General features: G+C 37.8%; 1 protein-coding gene across 24 annotated transcripts in view; it reads right to left on the bottom strand.

Moving 5' to 3' along the window:
• Nucleotides 1-16346, bottom strand: part of ARMC8 (armadillo repeat containing 8) — a 112971-nt gene that overhangs the window by 39388 nt on the left and 57237 nt on the right. For all 24 annotated transcript variants that reach the window (XR_012430739.1, XM_045386906.2, XM_074031113.1 and 21 more), the window contains one exon: nt 15385-15480. Coding sequence is in view for 23 of the 24 variants with exons in the window: in XM_045386906.2 (XP_045242841.1) it covers nt 15385-15480 (96 nt within the window). In the remaining variant the exon portion in view is untranslated. The remainder of the gene's footprint in view (nt 1-15384; nt 15481-16346) is intronic.

Genomic DNA, 16346 nt, shown 5'->3' with positions numbered 1-16346 from the left:
GGGAAATTTTCTAAAGTTCTGTTCTAGAGTTCTTTCCTGACCTCTAGCCCCATACTTCTGATTGCCTAATAAATATGACATGGATGTTCAGTGGAACTTCCGATCTATTATGTCTCATACTGAATTTGTCCTCCCACCCGCTAGCCTTGGCTAAACCTGCTTGTTCCCTGTGTCTTTCTGTTTTTGCAAATGGTATTTTAACATTCTCCTAGCCACCCAGACCCTACATTTGTGCTAATTTTGACCCCAACTCTTCTTACCTTACCACAAAAAACCAAAGCAAATTACTTAGCACTATACCTTATATTCATTCCTTTTGCACTCCACTAAACTAGTTGGGACCTTATTACTATTTCCTTGGTGGTCACAGTAGTGTGTTTTCCAAATTACCTAATCCTCTGTGCTACAGCAACCATCAAAGACTGGCTGGGTTACTTTAATCATGCACTAGTCACTGTTCTTGAAACAGACAAGGCCAAATCAGTACCTTCAGTATGGGAAGGAAATAAAACCCTAGGGCAAAAGTTTCAGGCAGTGGAGGACTAGATGCTTATGCCTGAAAGATCCTTCCGCCTTGGGAAATTATTTTTACTTAAGAATGAGAAGTGATAACTTGGGAGAAACAACTACCTGTACTGGATACAGTTACGTCATCAGATAATGTAGTGGTGGTAGAAGTACGGATGGATTGAACACATGGTTACTCCCCAGAAAGAACTGAGAAATACTATTAGCATTGGCTCCAGATGCTTGCCCCAGGTGTGGTCAAGACTGGAAAGAGATTTCTAGATAAGGTTTCCTGGCTACATTCAACCAAAGATGTAAATCTACCAAAGAACCAGAATGGTGTAGCAATCGTAGGTATTTAATAAAGTATTATCTCAGTATAGCCAAACTGCTAAGCACCAAGAAAAAGCCTAATTCCACACAAGAGATGGGACAGAAAAATCTACAAGCTTAATATGGGCTAAAGTCCAGACTATAGCCTCTTCCCAAAGTTTGGAAGGCTGATATGAAAGGACCTGTGGAAAGGGTGATGATCAGAAATAAAATGAGTAGATAGCCAGCTTAGTGGGTGAAGCAGGGGAAATGGAATGTTATGGAGTGGATTGGCTGTATAATCTTAGGCAATTTACTTTATCTCTCTGGGCCTTCAGTAAAATGAGATACAGTAATGATTATTTTATCTCCAATCTTTTGTAATCAGCAGGTGAACAAGGATCATGTTAGTCAGTCTGGGCAAAACTACCATGTTGTTTAGAAGGAACATGGGAAGAAGGTGGGTGAGAAGAGGCTGGAGAATGGTTCAGGTCTAGTCAGAGTGCTAAAGGAGAAGGCAAAGAAAGGCAAACGGCACAGCTCCTACTTGCATTTCTATAATTATGTATTCAGCAAACATCTGAGTGCCCAGAGAGTGCCAGGCATGATTCTGAAACTCAAAGACAAAATAGTGAGGAAGAGAAAGCCCTTGCTTCTACCAAACTCACAGTATTGAATAAGTAAGCACAATTAAATGTTTCAGTGCTATGGTGCTTGGTTTCATGGTAGAAAGAACACCTTGGGAATGACAGGGACCATGGGGCCACACACTGAAACAAGCATCTACAAAGGGAAGGTAGGAAGACATCCTTTCTCAAGAACAGGAACTTTACGATCTAGGACAGTGGAAAAACGTTAGGGCTCAACCACTGTAACATTAAGAGTGTAGCTTTATACTTTCTTTTAAAGTTTCTAGGGGTATATGGTCCCTGATACTTTGGAGACAGAGTATAGCTATAAGGTGGCTGGTAAATGCTTTCCAAGTCAGGACATAAAACTATCTGGAGGTGTCTTCCCTTCAGGCACAAGATGACCCTTCTTAGATCATAGTCTATCAGAATGTCTGTAGAAGAAGGCCTGAATCTGTAACTGAACTTGTAGTGGAGAGAATTCAGTAACCTTGCTAGGGTTCTAGAAAGCAGGCTTGAATCTCTGGTCCACCTTCTCCATCAAGATATCAGTCTGGGAGTGAGAGTGAAAAACAATACAAAATTAGAATGTAAACTTTGAATTCCAAAAGGGTATGGACAATATGATCTAACCAAGTTTTGTAAGCTTGAGGGCATGCAGACCATCTGTGTATGGACACAAAGGGCATTATAGTGAATACAATGACAAAAATGAGGACAAAAATGTGATCACAAGACAGGAAAAGCTTTGGAATCCAGTCCAGAGAAAAAATTTTCAGGTCAGCAGGGAAGGAGCTGGTAGTGGCTGCTGCCACAGCCCTCTGACCCATACGAAAGTTTAGCAGTGCACCAGACAGCTTTTCAAACATGGGGCTGGAAAGCCAAGAGCAATAAAACAAGTTCTCCATGGTGCCTTTTAACGACCCCAGTACCGTGCTCCACAGCCTTGATATGATGGAGGGTGCCAAGTCCTAGCACCCTGCAAAGGTCCTTCCAGGATGTAAGAGCAATGCCAAGTAAAGGTGAAAGTTGTTCTCCCTCATGGTTCTTGTTGGAGACTCCTCGGCCATAGCTCAGCAAATATGCCCTGTGGCATAGCTGGTTGGATCTGCTAAAAAAGAAAAAGAGACAGTGCCCTCTGTTACACAGACACTGTGCCCAGCCAGAAGGGGTACTTGTAGTAGACTGAATCCTCAGAGTGAAGGAGGCCATCTTTCTTTCTAGGCTTTTCTAGGGGCCTGGGCTGTAAACTACAAAACTAAGTCACACAAAAAATGTTGCATCCTCAACTGTTTTAGGTCAATGGACTAGGTATTGTATACCTCCCTGCTGGTGTCTTTAGTTTTTATGACACACTTTTGCCAAACTGTCTCTTGCATTGCTGCTCTTGCAGGAGTGGATAAGGATCTATTAGAACAGGATCTCAGCCCCCTGTAATTGGGACAAGACTTTCATGACCAGTGGGAAAGAGGGGCACTCAGTCCAGAGGATCATGGGGAAAATGCAGAATCCAGATAATACTAAGGTGGTGGTTTATGGTATACATAGCAACTCCAACAACTTGAAAATCGGCCTTTGGCTACAAGGGAACTTCCCGGCGCTCCATGAGCTCTAGCAGATCCAAAATTTAATTGTGGCCAGGACATAAACCATCTTTTCCTCTGAGCACATAAAGAACTAAAAGAGTCAGAGACATGGTATTTGAAAAAACAAGACAAACTATTCTTCCAGCTTTATCCATGATGAAACATTCTTCAGATACTAGAAAAACTTTAGCTTGGCCTTTAGCTTCAACTGTGTTGAAACCAGGTCAAGCAAAATATGTGGAAACTGAAACCGGGTAGATTCTTGGTGGTGCCAGCAAACTTCTCAGACAATTCAAAGTGGGTGGGTTGTAGGGGTGTCAAGGCAGTGGGCGGCAAAGTGGGCTCTCTCTTAACATCAATCACTTATGTGAATGTGCACAATAGCCAGGCAAATACAACTTAATTCCAAATAGGCTTTTGTGAAAGTTTCCAGAGCAAGTTTTAATGGATTATGAGTAATAAGACAAAACTGGCCAGAAAGAATAAGGACTTGCAATTAAACTCTCAAAGTCACAAGTCGCAGACATTTGAGACCTAAGTGGATAAGGTATCAAATCCAGACTCTAGTTAAAGCAGGAGGGATTCAGCAGCCAAGCAGGGTGCAGCACAAGGAGGTCAGGGAGAAAGAGTAGGTCTGGCAAGGAAAAAGGATGTATAACAGAGACTGGACCTGCTGGGTGTGGATGGCAATGCTTTAGTCTCGTAAGTGTCAATAAAGACAAGTCCCAGGGCACACACGTGAGTCTTTCCTAGCAGGACCATTTATTTAAGGTCTAGAGTTCCTCACTTAATTTTTTTTGTTTTTTTAAGGAAACGAGCACTATAAACCCAAGATCTCATGTCAGCGCCATCAAGACACTAGTTTTGGAAATGAGGTAGAGACTAGGGAGGAAAGAGAAGTGCCATGAGGTAAGAAGGCAGATACTAGAATGAAATAGGCATGTACAACCAGCTTATCTGGGTAGACTGAGTAGAACCAGCAAGACTCAGGGGAAAGACCCATTCCCCCAAATGGAAAACCAATCTTTCACTAGGTTTTAGGAAGTGACCATGTCATTTCATAAGATGACCACAGGATAAAGACATGATGCCATATACATCATGCAAATGCTTGAGCACCTAATGTGTATTATTCCTGAGTATATTCTCATATCATTTCTCCTTTATTAAAACAAAGCAAAGCAAAACAAAAACAAAAACAAACTGAAGACTAAAAAACAAACGCAAATCCAAAATCTCCAACAGTACATGGTCTTCCACGAATCAAGTAAGGGCAGCTGCAGTGCTTGCTCCTAAATCATTTCAACTGGAAAACCAATTCTCTTACTGCATTCTTTTAATGCAGTGGACATAACTATCTGACAGAACTAAACACATTTGTGCCTATTCATTTTTAGGCTAAATAATGTTAATATCTGAAGAAGTCTTAGGAATAGTCTTATCTGAGGTCTCTGAAGTTCAGAAAGATTAAGTCACTGGCCCAGGTTCTTCAGGCAAACTGCAGCAGAGCAGCCAGAGCACCCTTCCCCACCCCCCAGTTTTCTTACTTCCAGACAATTCAAACAAGCAAACTTCTCAGACAATTCAAAGTGGGTGGGTTGTAGGGGTGTCAAGGCAGTGGGTGGCAAAGTGGGCTCTCTCTTAACATCACTTATGTGAATGTGCACAATAGCCAGGCAAATACAACTTAATTCCAAATAGGCTTTTGTGAAAGTTTCCAGGTTCAGTTTTCCAGTATGAGGGCCTTTCTATTCACAATGTTGTAAGGATGAGATTTTTTGCTTAGCCTTAATAACTAAATTGAGATCTGACTTTGAAAACAGGGAAAGAGGAAAAGAACTATAAAAAGTTATCATTGCTGTAGAAACCACAGACTATATATTGACATCTTGGGCCAATAAACATTAGTGTACTATACTTGGCAAGAGAGGGCATCATTAATAAACTGAACAAGAAGGAAAAAAAGACATACTTTACAGGACCTCCTAGAGAGAAAATGACAAATCAATGATTCAGCTTTGGTTGGGGGTACAAATGGCAAAGATCAGAGAGGATGCCAGTCAGTGAAAAGATAAGCCAAGAAAAACCAGGAAGAAACCACAGAGTTCCACTGACATTTCAACTCATCTGACCTCCATTTTAGAATCAGGACCTAGCTTTAGCAGATAGTAACCAAAGGGAACAAACATTCTACTGTCCTTAGCCATAAGTTCCATTCATCTGTTGTGAATAAAAACTGTAGGATTTCCCATCCATACCCTGTTATGTAATATCTGTGCCACTGCTCCAATGTAAGATGTTCAGACATTTTCCTCTAGCAAATAATTTTAAAGTAAAAGGCAGTTTTGTTTTGTTTCTTTCTTCCCTTTTTTTTTTTTTTTTTTTTTTTTTTTGAGATGGAGTCTCACTCTGTCGCCCAGGCGAGATCTAGGCTCACTGCAACCTCTGCTTCCCGGGTTCGAGCGATTCTCCCACCTCTGCCTCCTGAGTAGCTGAGATTATAAGCACATGCCACCACACCCGGCTACTTTTTGCATTTTTAGCAGAGATGGGGTTTTACCATGTTGTCCAGGCTGGTCTTGAACTCCTGACCTCAAGGGATCTACCCACCTCAGCTTCCCAAAGTGCTGGGACTATAGGCTTGAGCCACCGCACCCGGCCTTTGTTTTTTTCTAAATGAGAAAAAGCTGTTCAGCTTCTCTTAGAACAGATCACTGATGAATATATCATATTCTATCTCAGTAAACACTTGACAAAGTATTTCTTCCCTCCTCTCACTCTTTCATTGCTATCCACTCCCACATTCATACCAAATTTCTCTAACTCCATGATTTTGAGTCAACAGAACAATGTTTGGGAGGCATGGGGTGGGAGGAAATAGTCTATCTTTTCTCAGCTGGAGACCTAAAAACTCCACCGTCTAAGAGATGGTCTGTAGGGCCTCTTTTTGTTCCTTTCTCTTGAAGGTACTGAATTAAATCCGCATCTAGCCTCTCCTGTAGGCCTGCCTGCCTGCCTGGGAGCTGGGAACTGTATCACTTCACTTTAGGGGTAGAAGATAAAGAAGACGGGTACATATTGTGGGTCCATTCTTAAGTTTCTATATTTCATTTTTGCTTTTAAGCCTCATGATATTTTGTCATTTACACCTGAGGTCATTTACACCTTTTTATTTTCTTACTAGCTGGGAAAGTCATTTATATTAAATGTTCAGAAGAAACATTAGAAGAAAATTCTAAACTTCCCTACACTTTGCGGAAAAGTGGGAGTTTTCTCGAGTCGACTTTTCCTTTCCCCAAAACCAAAGGTATAAACATATTACATCAGAAATACTTATACCATAGAAAAACAGATCAATACTTCTATCAAAAAATATTTCTCTATGAGTTCAATTTCATAATCATTAGCTTAACGGCAGAATACAGCCTAAACAGCCACTGAATTACACTCTTTTAACACATAATTAAAACCATTATAAATTATGATGTAAATAACTGAGACTTCCATCTGTCTCCTCCTGTTTGCCATCCTGGGGACATGAACGATTCACTGCCCAGGAATTGCGCAGCACAGTGCCTGTTCAGTCCCTATTCCTCTATATACACAGTCATGCACCCTCATAGTTTCTATTACCCTACAGGTTAGCTGCCTAAATTTTCAGGTCCAGACATACACAAATTACTCAATAGATACAGTATAATATGCCGGGTACTGCTTTTACTTAGCTTACATTCCAGTGACAACCATTGCCAAAGGAGTAACCTATTAACAGATTCAACGATTTCAAAATGTTGCCTGAAGTTTAATTCTATTCTGATAAAGAAGCTGTCTACAGAATAAAATGCAAATATAGTACCTTGATACATAATTCTGGATAATTCTCTCTAGAATAAAACAAAATCATATTTAGACAGTGTCCTTAGAAAAACATTTAAAATTAATGCAGAAGGAACACAGATATGGAGGTCCCTCATTTTCTATGGGTCAAAACTTCTGAAGAAATGATTTTAGTATTTTAGAAGGTGAGAAATCTTCCAAATAAACTTCTTTATAAGAGAGAGACTTTTCCAGACTCATTCATAATAGGTTATTTTAATTACAGTCATATCTTAATCATATCTGGGTGCACTGTTCATGGCAAAAATGGCTTTCAGTGTGGGCAGACTTTTTATACATATGAGGCTCTGGAATTACTACATAGCAATTTAGTGTCTCATCTCCCTAACTACATTAAATTGTAGTACCATAGGGTGGTATGAGGGTTAAGGGAGAGAATGTGCTAATGCTTAGCACAGGGTCCAGCACATAGTGAGTGCTCAACAAATGGTAGTAGTTATATTTCTGTTGTATATGATTTCCCAAACAGATTCTGTTGACTTAAATATCTGAGTTATATGATTTTTGCATGCCCCATACCACCTAACACTTTATATTTAGCAAAGGTTTAATAGACATTTGCTTAATAAGTGAACTAGATTTTTTTTCTCTCTAGCATAGTGAAAAATCTTATTCAGACACCCTTGCTAACCAATGCACAGAACCCAGTAAGATTTCCAATCATAACCCAAAGCCACAGTTTTAATCAAATTTTTCTAGGGGCTGTCACATGCCAAAATCATTCAGACAAAGGAATCAGTATGTAGGAAAGTATCCAGTGACAATGTCTACTGCCAACAATTGATAATGCCTTTCTTCAGAAAGTCAGACAACTGGCTTCTCCCTCTTCTGGTCAGGGCTCTGTTTCTTTCTATATGCCAGTACACACAGGTATATGGGAAGTTTGGTATTTCACCAAACTGGTTTATGAGAGTTTCTATTTAGGCCGGGGCGGTGGCTCACGCCTGTAATCCCAGCACTTTGGGAGGCCGAGGCAGGTAGATCATGAGGTCAGGAGTTCGAGACCATCCTGGCCAACATAGTGAAACCCCGTCTCTACTAAAAATACAAAAAATTAGCCGGGCGTGGTGCCGGGTGCCTGTAATCTCAGCTACTTGGGAGGCTGAGGCAGGAGAATCGCTTGAACCCGGGAGGTGGAGGTTGCAGTGAGCCAAGATTGTGCCATTGCACTCCAACCTGGGCGACAGTGCGAGACTCCGTCTAAAAAAAAAAAAAAGTTTCTAGTTAGCTATGCAGTATTAGCACAGGGTGGGCAAACTTTTTCTTTAAGGGCCAAGCAGTAAATATTTTAGACTTTGTGGGACATACAATTCTGTCACAACTACTCAACTTGCCTTGGTAGTGCAAAACAGTCAAAAGTCAACACATAAACCAACAAGGTCGTACGGCAATATAACTTTACAGACATAAACTTGAATTTAATTTCCTTTTCAATTGTCAGAAAATCTTCTTCTTTTAATTCCCCCAACCATCAAAAACTGCAAAAAAAAATTTTATCTTGCAAGGTACAGAATTATAATGTAGGTAATAGTACCCATAGGTTGTAGTTCACCAACCCCTATGCTAGCACTTTAATCATAGGAAAGAGCACAGCAACAATCCCTGATTCTTATCACAATCCTAATCTTTTCAAGTTCTACTATTCCATAAATATTTAATTATTCCAAGCATTTCATTCATTTCCAGAAAGAATGTTCTTGAAAATCCAACTAAGTCACAAATTTTAGATTTACAGATCTAATAAAGATCTTTTAGCCCATTTCTTGGTGTATATAACCTCTGTCTTTTAACTAGATAACAATAAACCAACTTGTACTTCATACTTTCAATGGCTTAAACAAAGGACATACCACAAATAGCATAACCCTCAATTTTATATCTCCATTTAATGAAACTATGAAATAAAAATTCATTATTTTATAAACACCTCTATTATATACATAGCATTATCACTCCCAGGTTTGCTTCTTTCAATATGTTGAAGGCCAAAGGTCTCAATACTGTGGGCAAGTGGCAAAACCTGGTCCTGTCATGGTAATTTTTTAAAAAATACTTACCATTGTGAATGAATGTTGCAAGGTTCACATAAAATTCTTTGGTGGATTTGCTTTAAGAAGGTAACTAACAACTTAACCACAGTTTGAGGCAAGGAATTATGAATTCCGAATGAATTTGTTGCTATTCAGTAGCAGAGCCAAGTCCTGAAGGGTGCTACTTCTGTGGTATCATGGAAAACCTTCAAAATGTACAAGGTATTTGTTTCAACATGCAGGCTAAGGCTCAGAAATAATCCCTTGCATCTGCCCGATTTCATGGTAGAAAAAAATAAAAAATTTTGATGCTGTGCCTTTTAAATGCCCATTTCGAATCATTAAACTTTACAAAATATTTAACAATATAAATTCATGGTACATTTATACTGTTACCCAGAAGATCAACTAGTAATAAATAAAAATGTTCAAAGTGAATGGATGCTCAGCAATCTTTTTTTTTTTTTTTGAGACTCTGTCACCTAGGCTGTAGTGCAGTGGTGCAGTGGTACAGTGGTGTGATGCTGTGATCACGGCTCACTGCAGCCTCGACCTTCTGGGCTCAAGTGAACCTTCCACCTCAGCCTTCCAAGTAGCTGGGACCACAGGCGCATGGCACCACGCCTGGATAGTTTTTGCTTTTTTTTTTGTAGAGATGGAGTTTCGCTATGTTGCCCCAAGCTGGTATTGAACTCCTGAGCTAAAGCAATCCTCCCACCTAAGCCTCCCAAAGTGCTAGAATTACAGGCGTGAGCCACCATGCCCAGCCAGCAATCTTTAGAGATAACAGAAAGATATTAAGAAAGATTGACCTAAATTTACAACTATGCTTTAAAATTTTACAGCATTGAAAATACAGAAAAAATTACATTGGTTCAAAATGTGAACATATATTTTTGGGATATGGTTTTATATGAATGATGACTCTGAAGAAATGACATCCCTGACAACCATGAGCATTAATACTTAGGTGATCAAAGTTAGGTAGATTTTGGCCTCCTTACTTAAGACATCTATTATCTAAGATTTTAACCAATTATTAACACGCTTTGGAGGGCGTGCTATAAAAATAATTTTTAAAATTAGTATTTTAAATTTTAGAATAAAATTATAAACAAGACATTTTGTTATCAAGAAATACTCTACAGAAAGAGCCTATGTTTCTAAAACATAACTTCTTTTACTGGAATAAAGTTTTAGCAACTTATAGCATAAAAATCACTTTCTTCATTGCAACCTCTTATTTACACCTCAATGTTGGTCATCTTTTAACATACTTAAAAAATATATATTTTTAATTTCCCAATGAATTATTTAGATATCCTAATAAATGCTTCCATTTATTGAGCACCTATTATGTGGCAGACACTGTGCTAAATATTTTAAGTACATTTATCACATATTTACAATGATCTGCAGTCGTAACTTCCTTTGCTAGGAAAAAGAGGATAGAAGACAAATTCTTGTTCTTTGCTTTCCTTTTCTTTTTTTCTTCTGCCTATACTTCTCAAAAAAAATTTTTTTTTAATGTCACTCTTGGCTTTCTTCACATGTCATATAAAGCCACTGTGATTGGACAATTTTGTTTTCCTTCAAGGAACAAAAACTTAAGAGTTCATGTTTTCAATTCTCGAGAATGTAAAATGAAAACCATTTAGAAAGTATTTAAAATAACCAAAAATTAAGCTATTAAATTCTAAATTGACTCAAGGATAGCTCCATGGATAAACACGTCCATTTTAATTGGTTCTAAATACTTCTGAGCCCTCAGCAAATTCTTACTGGTCACTCATTCCTTACTTTTCTCTGACTTATTGAGGTTTTGTTATAAATGCTAAGTTTTAAGGCTATGCCTTCTTGATCTTTATCTCCCCTCCCTGCCTGCCTCCTTCCCTCCACCCAGTGGACAATATTATATAATGCAGGTAGTTCAATCAGTCTATGCAGAATTGAATAACTGATCTTAAAAATCAGATACTAACTAGAAAAATATTTTATATCAATATATATAAAACCTTACAAACAGGTTGATTCCTGAAAGGTTAATTTCTATAAACCAAACCATACTTTTATCCTTAGAAAACTTGGTCCAGATTCACATGTGTGAATGATACAAACTTTTAAAAAGTCACACATTTAGAAAGATAAAATAATGGTCAAAATTATTTTGAAATGAAGCAAGTACAATACCATAAAGCATGTTTTCTTTGACCTATAGCCAAGCAAGTGGAAGACAAGCCCTCAAGACTGCCTGCCTCTTGAAAAAATGGGAATTTCCTGCATTTTTCTCTATGCTAAGTATAATAGTGAAACCCCGACTATATGACCAGATGTATATTTTCTCTATTTCAAATTTCCTGTCTTTACACACAGACAGAAATGCTAGTGAGGTTAGGAAAGTTCCTAATGCAAACAGGCGCATATAAGACAATGGGTGCTTAATAATGCAATATTGCTCATTCATCCACTTGTCTGTGTGTTCATTTTTTTCATTCACTCATTCATTCATCAATTATTTATTGTCAACTATGCACAGACAGTGTTGTAGATGCTAGGAATACATTAATGAACAAAACACAAATAAATCCCTGCCCTCATGGAGCTTACATTCTAGTTCCTCAAAAGAAATCTCCAGCTAAAATAGAAGTATTCAAATTTAAGCAGAAAACTTTCTCCAAGGCTCCATTAGTCAGGTGCCCCAGGGGAATGAAGGTTACAACACGTGCTTAACATTTGAAATGTGTTTACTTTTATCAAAAATAAAACCAACATCCTGGTTAGTATACCAATTTCCTTGAATTTTAATTCACACTTTACTTCTAATTTCCCTTAATTTTCACTAACATTTCTAACAAGTTCTACTAGTTACTTGACGAGTAAGAGAGAGATAATCCTTTTTCAACTTCCAACCTAATTGGTGATCGATAGGTCCTAATCAAGTGATGGTCTTCATAACAGCAATTAATTGTCATAGAAGAATCTATCTCAAAATTACAGGATTGTTTGCCACTGCTGCCTCTTGTGACTTAACCATTGACTGGGGATGCCAGAACTTGAAATAGTTTGTTGATCTATTTTGCTTCGTATCTTAACTTCTTCCATTTTTAATGTTCCATTAACTGGACTTCTGCTTCCTAATCGGCATTAATATATGGTAAAGATTATCATTAGAAACTAGATTTTCCCTTTGGCAGAGATAAGAGCTAATTTTTACTTGGCACTGCTGTCACTGCAGTTACTGCTAATGTGTTCTGGACCCTTCTTCCACTGATCTCTCAATTCCTGACTATGCTCTTACTCTCTCTAACCAAAATCCATTCAGAGTCAGGATCAACTATTACAGGTAACTTGAATTCTTCTAAGCTTAACATGGCCAGGTCACAACTGTTGCCAGGCTCAGTGATCCTCCATCTTTTCTGGGGCTTCTTCTCCCTCTTCATGTCACAGTAAATGCCAGTATTTTTCACTCTCCCCTGCACAACTCTTTCCACCAGCACCACCCTCCTTCACTCTAGCTGACAGGACACCACAATAAATTAAGAAATTTTCAAGTATGCCATAGAGTAATAAAGGATGCAACACTCAGAATTAGAATACCAATTCTGCTCTACACAGGATAAAGGTCCAAACAAATTAAAGAAAATGTCACTCTGTGTATGATTTCTGCATTTTCATTTCTATATTTATTCAACAAATATTTATTGAATGCTTATTAAGTTCCAGGGAATGTTATACAGTTGGTTTATTTGTGGGAATACACCAACACCGCTTCAAAGCAGGGGCGCTAAATCTCTGATCTACAGGTCACATTCCATTGTCAGCTTAATTTTCTCTGGCCCAAAGAGAAGGTATCAAGAAATGAAAACACAGCAGACCTTCAGACATCTTTAGAAGCAGTAAAAGAGACACAATTATATGCAGAGAGGCCAGTGTCCTTCTCCTTTACTACTGTGTATACCTCTCATTGTCTCTATTTTGCTCTTATTTTCTCTTCTTCATTCTGCCTTTCCTTAACTGGCCATAATAGGGCACTAGGATACATATTATTTACTGAACGTATTGAATTATGTTCCCAATTTTAATTTAAATGGCAGACCAACTGAACATTTCATGTTTTTCTCCTGAAACAAACAAACATTTTGTGGGTTTTTGACAGGGAGAAGTAGGAATTGGAGAAGTAGATCTACAGTCCTTTAAATTTCTTTCAGAGATTCTCCACTCATTAACTCAGTTTCTCTACTTACTGACTCAGTTAACTAAAATTCCATCTTGGCAAGCATAAATATTCCACTTAAAAAAATCAAACAATAAACATTGTACTTTAAGGATCTACACAAAAAATACAGTTAAGTTCATAAGACATAAGTATAAATAAGAAATAAATATTTCATGGAGAAAGTAAACAAAAATCTACCCAAATAATTATTTCAACAACAAAAAAGGAAATAGAAATGCACTCAAAAGAAAAGTGTTACCATTTATCATTTTTTATACACTGAAAATAAAATGTTTCCACTCCTATGGCCAGTCTTCAAGTAGATTTTATCACAAAATTACTTTATAGTTTCCATTTTACAATTTCTCTCTTTAGTAGTTACTATGAACTGTAAATTATTCAAACACTTAATTTCCCAGAAATTAAATATCTTCCTTAAAATGTTATATAATCCCCATTACATATCACAGTATCTTTGCTTTACCACACAAAAAACTATAATTAATAATTATAACTTTTTCTTTATTTGTCATCTTTCTACAGAAATGATCAGGAGTTAGCCTTACCAGGAAATTATACACATTATGAATACAAGTTTTAATAGACTACTGATCAGACTGTCATGTTGCAAATATTTCTAGAACATGATATCACAAATTAAGTCATTAATTCCAAAACAACAGTTTATTAACAAAAAAGTACAAAGAAGTACAAATGGACATCCTATTTCCCATTGTGGTCTATCTGTCTATCTACCTTTCAGTCCATGAGATGGCTTTTTAGAGCTTTAAGAATGGGTAAAATACTTCTCCTGTTTCTAACGGGCCCTAATAACCATCCCAAACCAAATAATTGTGTATTTAAGTTATACAGTCCAATTTTTTAAAAATGTTCAAATCTATTGTTATAAAAGCCTCTCTCCTTGCAATACACCACATATCTAAACTGAACATTAACATCAACATCCATAAATCATATATGTATCATATGATTAGTATGTTTGCTTTGAAATAAACGTTTATAAATGAAAACTTAGATGTACCAAAAATGATTTTCATAGGGATATACTAAAAACACTTCAAGTCAAAATATCTTGTTAACTGAAATAAAGTGAGGTACATGGAAACATTCAATTTATTAGTTGTGCTTTGTGCATTGATTTTAAATCAAAGCTACTCACACATCGAATCTTATTGCTATTACTTCAGTTTCTTCAGGAAATGGTTCCTTTTCAAGTTATTTCAACAAATGTAAGGTTGTTCCATACTCCTCTTTCTACAGGCCTGAAGAACTTATCTGAATCATGATAAACTCTAATACTTTGTGATTTCTCTCACAGTGCTCCTTAAAATACTAATGCAGATAGGCAGATTTAATAAATCATCATGTTCAGTAAATAATGAGTAATCTGCTCTTTCTGCTATGGCTCCTCAAGACAGAACATGTGGTTTTGCTCTCTGATGGTCCTGAAAGCCTTGTGTAGAATTTATTAGGTTATACATGTTTTTGAGCGGTAAGTTCCAGCTTTTGGTTTGTGGAGGCAGCCAAGTCAGAGCTTACTTACCACTATACTCCTCATCAAGAAGTATTCTCATCAAGAACATGAGTTCAGTGTAAGACTAGGCTTTAGTAACATAAGGGTGCTATACAAGTGCATACATTTTCTGGGGAGCTGGAAAATTCAGATGACCACTCACTAAACATAAAATCATCATTCCACAAAGATTTTATTCACATTAAACTTGCACAGTAGCAAAAAAAATCAAAACAGAAAACTAAGCCACATATCAAAGAACAATATACAATAGAGATTTGAATTTCTCAATAGCATTGGAAGGTATTTCCATAAATAACATTTACAATTCTAATGTTAGGACTTTCAAGGTGTCTGAAGCTTCACAGTGCTAGAATTGATTTTTATCAGAACACATGCAAAAATGTGCAACATAATAATTCATATTAATGACACAAAAAAAAGCACGCCAGTTACTTGTCATTCCAGCACGGCCATGCCACTCTATGTTCTAAAAACAAACAAACAACCCCCCAAATCCGGGTCCCATTCATTCTTCAATTATGCCTTTAGTCACTCTGCTTTAATATATTCAAACAGTCACTGTTAGTGCTCTTCACCACGACTTTCAGGTTGACGTCACTCCCTGCCTGCTGGCTGTCAGGACTGGGGGACGCCCCTCTCCCAGACTCACCTTCTTCCGGATGTCTTCATCATTTGCTCCAAGAGAGGCATAGAGCTTGAATGCAGCCTGGCGGAGTTCGTGAGCATGTTTTAAATCATGATCAAGCTATGGGGAAAAAAAGGATATGTTCCAACTCAGTCCATAAATTAAACTTTCAATAACATTAACTGACTTGAAGGAAAAAAAAGTTAACAACTTTTAGATTTTAGTGAATTTCCCAGTCACTAACTACATTTCCCAGTTATTTTTGGATTCTGTTCACATAAGACTGAGACCTTGCAGTGTTCGTATCAATGTGACCTAAAATGCACACGGTATGCTTCTATCTAAAAGTGAACACTACATTTGACACTGATATATGAAAAACCACTGTGAATCTCTGACTCTGAAAAATTTAGTGTTCCTAAATGGTAGCTTTAGTGGCACTAAAGCTTGCTTGCAGCAGCTCTTTGAAATGTTCTCCTTCAAAAGAAGGCACACCTAGACTTCTCTAGCCCCGGACTACAGCTGATAACCTGAATGATATCGCAACAATGTCTTTAGGAGGTTTTCCCTAATTTTCTGAAATATTAAGAGTAGTGCTGGCCTAATTTTGGCATTTAAAAAGCTTTTAGAGGCCGGACGCGGTGGCTCATGCCTGTAATCCCAGCACTTTGGGAGGCCGAGTCGGGCGGATCACGAGGTCAGGAGATCAAGACCATCCTGGCTAACACAGTAAAACCCCGTCTCTACTAAAAATACAAAAAAATGAGCCAGGCGTGGTGGCAGATGCCTGTAGTCCCAGCTACTAGGGAGGCTGAGGTGGGAGAATGGTGTGAACCCAGGCGGCAGAGGTTGTAGTGAGCCCGAGATCACACCACTGCACTCTAGCCTGGGCAACAGAGCGAGACTCCACTTCAAAAACAAATAAATAAAAATTAAAAAAATAAAAAGCTTTTAGAAAAAGAGAACCCATTGTGAAAACGCTTAAC

This window comes from Macaca fascicularis, chromosome 2 (genome assembly GCF_037993035.2).
Source record: "Macaca fascicularis isolate 582-1 chromosome 2, T2T-MFA8v1.1".
Lineage (NCBI taxonomy): Eukaryota > Metazoa > Chordata > Mammalia > Primates > Cercopithecidae > Macaca > Macaca fascicularis.
This window is presented reverse-complemented; position numbering and strand designations above follow the sequence as displayed.